General features: G+C 40.8%; 1 protein-coding gene across 1 annotated transcript; it reads left to right on the forward strand.

Annotated features, from left to right (window-relative positions):
• Nucleotides 1-1,906: 1,906 nt before the first annotated feature.
• On the forward strand, nt 1,907-3,166 carry KCNJ16 (potassium inwardly-rectifying channel, subfamily J, member 16). Its single transcript, XM_006872295.1, has one exon. The coding sequence runs from the start codon at nt 1,907-1,909 to the stop codon at nt 3,164-3,166; it is 1,260 nt and encodes a 419-aa protein (XP_006872357.1).
• Nucleotides 3,167-9,581: the final 6,415 nt, after the last annotated feature.

A 9,581-nucleotide genomic window follows, 5' to 3' on the forward strand; every position in this document is an offset into this window, starting at 1 on the left:
GCTGAAGAGGAGAGCATGGTGGGGCAGACAGTGTGTGTGAGAAGTGGCAGGGGGCAATGCTCAGGGACACATTTGGTATCTGTCACAGGGGTGTTCTTGGCTGACGACAGATTTCCAGTCTGTAAACAGAGTCTATCCCCACAAATGGCCCACCAAACAAAGTGTGTATTGTAAAGTGGACCTGGTCCCTGGAGAAGAGAGAAAAATGATTCCTTTTTAACTGAAGGCAGGTTAACCTTTTCTATTCCTTTGCAGCTAGGAACCCCCAACCCACTGCTATCAATTTGATTCCATCTCTTAGTGACCCTAGATAGAGTTTCTGAAGTTGTGTATTTTCACGGAAGCAGACAGCCTCATCTTTCTCTCAAAGAGCAGCTGGTGGGTTTGAACCACTAACTTTGAGATTAACAGCTAATGCCTACTCAGAGGCAGACTCCCTAAGTACTTAATATTTCTCTGGCTGGTTCTAAGGTGGGGTTTCTGTGTGTCAGGAATAACATTTATGCACGCTGCATTTCTGCTGCAATAGAGGAGCAAGAAACTTCTAGTTTAAAGAGAACCCCTCCCTGCTCATCCAGGAGTCTAGCACAAGTAAGCCTGTGCTGAAAACATGCTCCAACCTATTAAACTATTAAAATGGGCTGCACATGCTGCAGCTTTCTCATTGTCTCTCTCTTTGCACAGAAGTCATAATGAAAGAACACTTCGACATTGTATTTTAAACTACCTTTTTGACTTAAGCTGGGAAATGGATTGGTCTGTGTCATGTATGCTAAAACTGATAAGAACTCTATATTTGACCTCGATATTGTCAAGACTGCTTTTGAAGGGAGAAACATTACTTGCCTTAGGGTGGCTTTAAAGGCATCGGGAGCGCTCAGAAGCTCTACAGAGCAGGGCTTTGTACCACGTTCCCTTTAAGAGGGAAATAAGATTAGCAACTTTGGCAAATGTTCTCCTTCCATTCAAGGGGAAAGAAAAGAGCTGGCAGTGTCAAATAGAAAACAAAAATTTATAAAAAAAAAAAAGAAAAAGGGATGGATGATATGGAAAACAGGCAGAGCAATTTTACACCTTACTGAAAGCTTGTCTGGGAGTGGTTTTGACCCTTGTGGGATTCAGAAAGTGTTTTGAATGCCTTGTGTGCTGTTTCTCCCCTCTCAAGATTAAAAGGTGGAGCTAGGGGAAAAAGTTTCTCACCTGCAGGTAAGTGTCTCTGTCCTGTCTATTCTGTCCTGGGAAATACACAAGGACGAAAAGGCTGCTGGAGAAGAGAGAAACAACCTATGTTGCAGGTGTGGTATTATAGCAACTGGTGTGTAATTTACACTATAATGTAACTATGGAAAATGTGAGTGGTATCTTTCTAAGGAAAATCACCTCTTCTGAAATAGCTAGAAAGTTTATTTGACTGTTAGTAAAATAGCTGAGTAATATTTTGTCTCTAGATTGTGGATTACTTTTTATTAAATGTCTTCATTCAAGAAGAAAAAAACAAAACAAAACACAAGCGGGGGTCACTTGTGTTTATGTCGGGTCAGAAAAGGTAGTAAGACTTCATTTGGTATTAATCGTATTGTTTACGCAAATGTAATGCATATGTAACAATATTTTCTCTAATTGCACTTTTTTTCTCCTCCTTCTGATGACTGACTTGAATTCTAAACTGAAATGAGTCATGCACACTGAATATCTCGATTGTTTCAAATGTTGTCCTGCCTGTTTCAGATGGCATAAAATGGCTTGAAATTTGGCAAATTGAGATGTGTTGGAAAATGAAAGCTAAAGAGTGCTTTGCTTTTTTTTTTTTTAGAGTTTGATTGAAAACCAAATCAAGAAGCAACAGCACATCTAGAACGCTCACAGCTGCAAAATATAGCTAGATGCCCTAAGGGCACAGAAAAGAATGAGCTATTCCGGCAACAGCTATCGGATTGTAAATGTGGACCCTAAGTATCCAATCTATCCCCCAGAGCATATTATAGCGGAGAAAAGACGAGCAAGGAGACGTCTACTCCACAAAGATGGCAGCTGTAATGTGTATTTCAAGCACATTTTTGGAGAATGGGGGAGCTACGTGGTCGACATCTTCACCACTCTTGTCGACACCAAGTGGCGCCATATGTTTGTGATCTTTTCTTTGTCTTATATTCTCTCCTGGTTGATTTTTGGCACTGTCTTTTGGCTGATAGCCTTTCATCATGGAGATCTGTTGAATGACCCAGACACCGTACCTTGCGTGGACAATGTCCATACATTCACAGGCGCGTTTTTATTCTCCCTGGAGACGCAGACCACCATCGGTTACGGCTACCGCTGTGTCACTGAGGAATGTTCTGTGGCAGTGCTGACGGTAATCCTTCAGTCCATTTTAAGCTGCATCATAAATACCTTCATCATTGGAGCCGCCTTAGCCAAAATGGCAACTGCTCGGAAGAGAGCCCAGACCATTCGGTTTAGCTATTTTGCGCTCATAGGCATGAGAGATGGGAAACTTTGTCTCATGTGGCGCATTGGTGATTTCCGGCCAAACCACGTGGTAGAAGGAACAGTCAGAGCTCAACTTCTCCGGTACACAGAAGACAGTGAAGGGCGGATGACGATGGCATTTAAAGACCTCAAGTTAGTAAATGATCAGATCATTCTTGTTACTCCAGTAACCATTGTTCATGAAATTGACCACGAGAGCCCTCTTTATGCCCTGGACCGCAAAGCCGTAGCCAAAGATAACTTTGAGATATTGGTAACATTTATCTATACTGGAGATTCCACCGGGACATCTCATCAATCCAGAAGTTCTTATGTCCCTCGAGAAATTCTCTGGGGGCACAGGTTTAACGACGTCTTGGAAGTTAAGAGAAAGTATTACAAAGTGAACTGCTTACAGTTTGAGGGAAGTGTTGAAGTCTACGCCCCCTTTTGCAGCGCCAAACAATTGGACTGGAAAGATCAGCAGCTCCACAACGTGGATAAAGTAGCAGCATTAAGAGCATCCAGCGCTTCAGACACCAAGGTCAGGCGAAGGTCATTTAGTGCGGTGGCCATTGTTAGCAGTTGTGAAAATCCTGAAGAGACCACTAGCTCCACCAGGGAAGATTATAAGGAGGTGCCTTATCAGAAAGCCCTCCTAACAGTAAATAGGATCTCTGTAGAATCCCAAATGTAGTCCTCACTAAATTACAAGGGTTGTTGTTAAGTGCCTTCGAGTCGGTTCCGACCCATAGCGACCCTGTACAGGGTTTCCGAGGGTGTAAACCCTTACAGGAGTAGAAAGCCTCATCTTTCTCCCGCGGAGCAACTGGTAGTTTCGAACCACTGACCTTAAGGTTCGCAGCCCGATTCGTAACCACTACGCTACCAGAGCCTCCCATCACTTTATTCTCCAGTAGCCTTCCATGTGTGTCCTTTCAAGAACGATGCAACTGTGAGTTTTGGTTTGAGGGTGATCGAGTAGATTAAACTTGATACAAGAAAAATCTTAACAGTATACAATGGTTTTAACTTCTTTTTTTTTACTAGCAAATGTTTCTTAGGAATGTTATTAAGAAACCAAATAGATTACTTTAAACTTCTTTTCCTTCGATTATCGCATATACTTGTAATCTTTCCTTGCAGAAGCAATTCTCAGCAATGCAGAGCAAAGGCAGGATGCCAGGGTAAACCTAAATAGGAAGAAAGACTGTCAGCATCAATAACAAGTCTTTAAATATCAGATAGTACGATATGAAAATTGTTAGGATAAGGAGTGATTTCTTATAAACAGCATGAGGCCATCTAGCCAAGAAAGGAACTGTGAACTGTGCATTCCCTAGATTACAGTGTTCAGGTATTTAACTGAAGAATTAACTGGGGAGTTTGAGACCACAGGTTTGTGCCTCCTACTGCCGTGGTATCAGTAGGCATAGGTGGTGGTTATGAAATAGATCATGCTGGTGACTTACACAGTTCTTCCTCTGGAATTTTCCCAGATTAGTAATTATTATAAGTCCTTTTTCTCTAATCCATAAAGCAGAAAAAAAGTGGATTCATTATTCAAAGCAGTATTTCTTAAATGTCCCATCACCTCCAATGAATGACGTTATATATGAAAGAGAAGAAATACAGCAATCAGGACACCTCTAGGTTCTCCAACAAAGTGACAGCCTATGCCTGTTTCTCACCTTCTTTGAGGACCTGATGAAGAGGCAGGATCACAGAGAAGGGGTGAGGGCCTGGAATACGGTGACCAACACCTGGAAACCCTCTGTGCATAGGTCCTAGAAGAATGCAGTTTTGGTTACTCCAGGGATGAAACCAGTTTTGTAGTTCGCCTTTGCAGGGGGCTGGGGCTGTGCTTGCATTTTTGTGCCAAGAAGCAGTTAAGCTTCCTGTCTTAATTATCATGCAAGACATAAATGACTTCAGTTGTGCAGTTGTGGATATTAAGAAAGTCTTTCACTGAACTCAGAAAAGTTCTTTAAATTGGTGATTTTGTGAAATACAATTAAAATGATTTGAATGTAAATTAAGCTGATAAACTGAGCCGCTATGGAATTGCTTACATTTTAGGACACGAAGTAAACTCATATTCTCTATTTCTGTGCTGAATGATATCATTCATGATTTATTTAACCACAAATCCAATCAAAGAAGAGTTTTTTCGTGCTTTATAAAGTAAAGAGAATTGGCTACATTCAGAATTATCTGTGGTTTTATTTTCTTTATAATTTGCTGCTGCACTGATAGATAGTATGTAAATGCCACCGATCTTATTGATCTTATCTGATTTGTTGTTGTTGTTGTTAAGTGCCATTGAGTCGATTCCTACCTATAGCGACCCTGTATATAGGGTTTCCAAGGAGCAGCTGGTGAGCTTGAACCACAGCCCTTGCAGTTCAAAAGACTCTGCAGTCTGCTGCATTAACCCACAGCTCCACTTTGCTTTTCTCCATGTCTCACCCTTTGTATTTAAATTAAACCACAATTAACTGAACAGAGTCAAAGTTCAAGATTACCATAAAGATAAGCAGCATAGATGTATAAAATACTTTTCTTTTCTCTTTCTTTCTTTTTCCATTTCTCTTCTTTCCTCCCTCCCTTGGTCCTGTCCTTTCCTTTGATCCTTTTTTTTTGAACTATGAGCAATTAAAATTACTTGTTAAGCATACATGCACAATCGTACAGTTCTGTTTTCTGCATAAGACATTTATTCACATCACAAGCTGCAAAACTCCTAACGTTTAGTATTAAGAGATTTAACTAGTGCACTTTTTTTTTTCTATATTGCTTCAGGAATGCAAATTCAATTTATCAAATTTCACATGCACTATAGATTTGGGTTGGTACATAGATTACTCAGCAATGTAAGAATTCTGTAATCTACTAAGTACAAAACAACACTACTACAAAAATAAAAATGATTGTTTTAGCTTGTTACACACACTTCTGGTTTCATTTCACTTCATTTTTTTTTTTTGCTTGGTGAACTCTGCCTGTGCTCTAAGCTTGTTAATGTTAATGTTAATCTATTGATGTTGGAATAAGGGCATCAAAGCTTCATGAAATGCATTCAGTTGTGCTGTAAACCTCTGCAAGCAAGTCCTTCTCGTAGTCTGGAAGGAATACGAATCAGCATTCATATGAAATGTGCCTCAGAAGTCCTGGTGTGGCACTGTGGGATAAAGCACTGGGCTGCAAGGTCAGTCTGAACCACAAAGTCAGCAGTTCAAACCCACTCCATGCTTCTCAGAAACCCTATTCAGGTTTGTTATGAATTGGAATTGACTCATTGGCACTTAACAACATCATGCCTCTAGTTTTCTGTTTTGATTTATAACACACATTGACATTAGCAACTCAATCCTATGTGTTACATAATAATTTGTTGTTAAGTGTCCTGGAGTCTGTTCTGACTCGACTATATATAGGACTTCCGAGGAGTTGTCAAGCATAAAGATACAGTATACCAACTATGATAATGCCACCTCAGATCACTGGAACAGAAACAGTGTTGTAAACCTCTGTTTCTGTTTTTAGCAACATATAGAGCGGTTCCATCTGAAGTGACAGTCATTTACTTCTAGAAACATTGCAAGAAGATTCTGTGCAAACTGGCATATCTAGATTTTCAATACTCCGTCAATGATTGGTACAAACAGTGAGCTCATCTTCTAACCTCATGGTTGGAGGAACCCATTCAGAGCTATCATGGAAGAACGTACTGGTGATCAACTTCCATAGGACCACAGCCAAGGAAACCAAATGGGGTGGGTCTGAGTTGGGACTGACACAGTAACAGTGGGTTTGGGTTTTTTACTTGACAACAACAGGTTTGGGTTTTGGTCAGACGTATGATATATAAGGGTTTCTGTGTGTGTGTCCTTATTACAGACACGTTCTCCCTGTAAATGGAATAAGTCAGTGGTATTAACTGGTTAACAGATTGTACCTTGCTCCACCACATAACTGTTGTTGTTGTTAAGTGCAGTTGAGTCGGTTCCAACCCATAGCAACCATGTATGGGATTTCCAAAGAGCAACTGGTGAGTTTGAACCACCGACCTTGTGGTTCAAAGCGACTTTGCAGTCTAGTGCATTAACCCACAGCACCACACCAGGACTCCATAGTATTTAAGGTTAACTATTCAAAAGGATCTGCCTTGAGCACTGTGAACCATTTTTATGGCCTCAAACTGACAACAGCATTTGTAGAGATGAGATCGGAACCTTAAGGGCAGTGAGTTTTTAGTTAATGTTGTTGTTAAGTGTTGTTAACTTAAGGGCAGTGAGTTTTTAGTTAATGTTGTTGTTTAGTTAATGTTGTTGTTAACCGTGGAATCGGTTCTAACTCATAGCAACCCTATATAGGGTTTCTGAGGAGCAGTTGGGGGGCTTGAACTGCTGACCGTGTGGTTTACAGTCTAGTGCTTCATCCTACAGTGTCACACCAGAATTCCCTGGAGACATTTTTGTCTGTCACAACTATGAAGGGTAGCTAGGATGCTGTGTTGTTGTTGTTATGTGCCAATGAGTTGATTCCAATTCACAGCGATCCTGTATAGGGTTTCAGTGGAGCAGCTGGTGCATTTGAACTGCCAGCCTTGTGGTTCACAGTCCAGTGCTGATCCTACAGCACCTCACCAGGAGTCATGGGGCAGGAACAATTTAGAAAAGAAAGGTGAGGATGGCTGAAAAACTCAAGAATAGAATCCATGTTACTAAACTGTACATGGAGAAACTTGAATTGTGAATGTTTTATTGTATATATTCTCAACATCACAGAATAAGTAAAGTTGAGAAAAAAAGTCAAACTATTATGATTACCTGCCTCCTTGCAGGTCACACCAGCAGCAATCTCTGGGTATGTCTTGTTGTAGAACATTCATTTATAGGAATTTACAAGCTAGTACATACCCAGGCACTTTCCCCTCCTTCTTTCTCTCTAGACCTCAGACATTTTGTGGCTATAAACTCCTGCCGCCATGATGCTGCTTTGGAAATCAAGGGGAAATGGAAAGGTGGGAACGAGTCTTCAAGTGCCTATCTCTAAGCTGATTTTTCATGAGTTAAAATAAATATGACTTCTAGCTGGCAAAGTGACTAATATACAATATCCCTAAAGGGAATTATCCAGGAGATAATGCTTGGGGACAAACAATGCTGCACTATTTAGGTCCAACTTGTACAAAGTGTTTGATGGAGTTGGTCACTGTGGAAACCACATATTATTTGTGGACTTGAGGACATGCCACTGTTACAATAAAATAAACACAAAGGAATTACTTTTGTTGTGGAAATTCCTCTGAGACACTTGGGTCTAAGAGGTCTTGATCAAAGGATTGACGGGGACCTGCCATTGGGCTGCCTTTCATCTTCTTTTCTCCTCTCCCTTGGTACCAACAGAATTACATCCTCATGTTTCAATGTGAATTTCACTAGCACTAGTTTTCTGGAATCTACAGGGACCAGATAAAGTAAGTACTATATGGCTCCGACAGAAGATGAGACTCTGTTGATACTGTGTTTCTGACCCCCAGAGAGATGAAACCACATCATTTACATCATTTGAAAGGACTTTAAATACACACCAAGGAACCAAGATCCTTGTGTTAAATATCTGTAGGTTAATTACTTTTGAATCATCCACAAAATGTGTTGAGTAATTTCTCTGAAACAGTTCCTTTAAAAAGATCTGCCATCAAATTCTACTTAGTTGAAAATGTTATGTATGGCCCATTCATTAAAAGTTGGATTTTTCTATTCAGAATGTTCTGCAAAGCAGGTCCAAAAACTTGTGTTTGTGTGTGTGTGTTTGAAGGTAAATTTCATCTATGGGCTTCCAGACATTACCTTTGCACACCTGTCATAATCTACCAATCATAGAAACAACCAATTTTGACTCGTCGAGACATATATTTGTCAGAGTAGACAGTGTCAGAAGATGTCCAAAGTTGCTGTTCCAAGAGTCCATTCCAACTTTTAACGACCCTCTATAATGTCTCTGAGGAGTAGCTGGTGGGTTTCAACCGCCGGCCTTGTGGTTCACAGACCAGTGCTGATCCTACAGTGCCACACCAAGAGTCCAAGACTGTCAACAGGTGACTTTATTTTGGAAGCAGATAGCCAGGCATTTCTTCCAAGGCACCTCTGGATGAACTCAACCTTCTCTCTAACTTTTCCCTTAATAAATCCAGCAATTTAACCATTTATACCAACCAAGAACTCCATAAATTATGAAACACACTGTGGTTCTTTCAATCCTGCGTCATAGTGACTGAGTAGGACAGAACTACTACACAGGGTTTCCAAGTTTGTAAATGTTTATAGAAGCAGACTGCCTCATCTTTTTTCCATGAAGCAGCTGGTGGGTCAAATCAATGACCTTTGAATGAGCAGTGGAGTGCTTTAGCCTCTGTGCAACCAAGGCTCCATAAATGACAAAACTCTGTCATCATGGTAAAATGGGTGTGGCATCTATTTCTCTCTCACTTTCATTTTTAAAAGAGCAATGTGACCTATGCCCCTGAAAATAATTGTTGCTACTACACATAAAATGCACATGGCTTATTCCAGAATGAACAGACACATTCAGCAGCGGGAAAACATTTGGCAATTTCTTTACAAAGGTTCTCCTGGCGGCGGTGAGGTCTTTGAAAACGAAAACTAGTGACTGAGACTCAGCTCTTATAAATCTGTGGGCAGAGAATGAACCAGGCCTCCCTCCAGGGCAGTTCCTGAAGAGAACTCATCATAGCTGGGTCACGAAACCATGGCTGGTCTGCACTGCCTCAGAGCTGCTCCTCTGTAAGAAAAATCTTCTCTCCAAAAGAATCCTGAGTACCTCTTTCTTTCACTGCTCTCCCATTTGCTAAAGCAATTTCCCACCATCATTTCACAGCTGAGTGTTTGGAGCCTGGAATTGGGGCTGAGCAAGCAACATTTCGTTTCATCAGGGCCACCAAAAGTTCCTTTACTTAGGTGTTTCCCTGCCTTAGGGATTCTTTGTGTAGAGTTAGGAGATTTAACTTAACATTCCACAATGTTTCAAAGTCCAAAAGTAGCTCAGTAGCGGTGAACCTGGCAAAGAAAATAAAATCCTAAACA

This window comes from Chrysochloris asiatica, unplaced genomic scaffold (genome assembly GCF_000296735.1).
Source record: "Chrysochloris asiatica unplaced genomic scaffold, ChrAsi1.0 scaffold00192, whole genome shotgun sequence".
In the NCBI taxonomy this organism is placed as follows: domain Eukaryota; kingdom Metazoa; phylum Chordata; class Mammalia; order Afrosoricida; family Chrysochloridae; genus Chrysochloris; species Chrysochloris asiatica.

Coding starts and splice junctions, on each gene's coding strand:
- KCNJ16 (XM_006872295.1), top strand. CDS start 1,907: ATGAGCTATTCCGGCAACAGCTATCGGATTGTAAATGTGGACCCTAAG.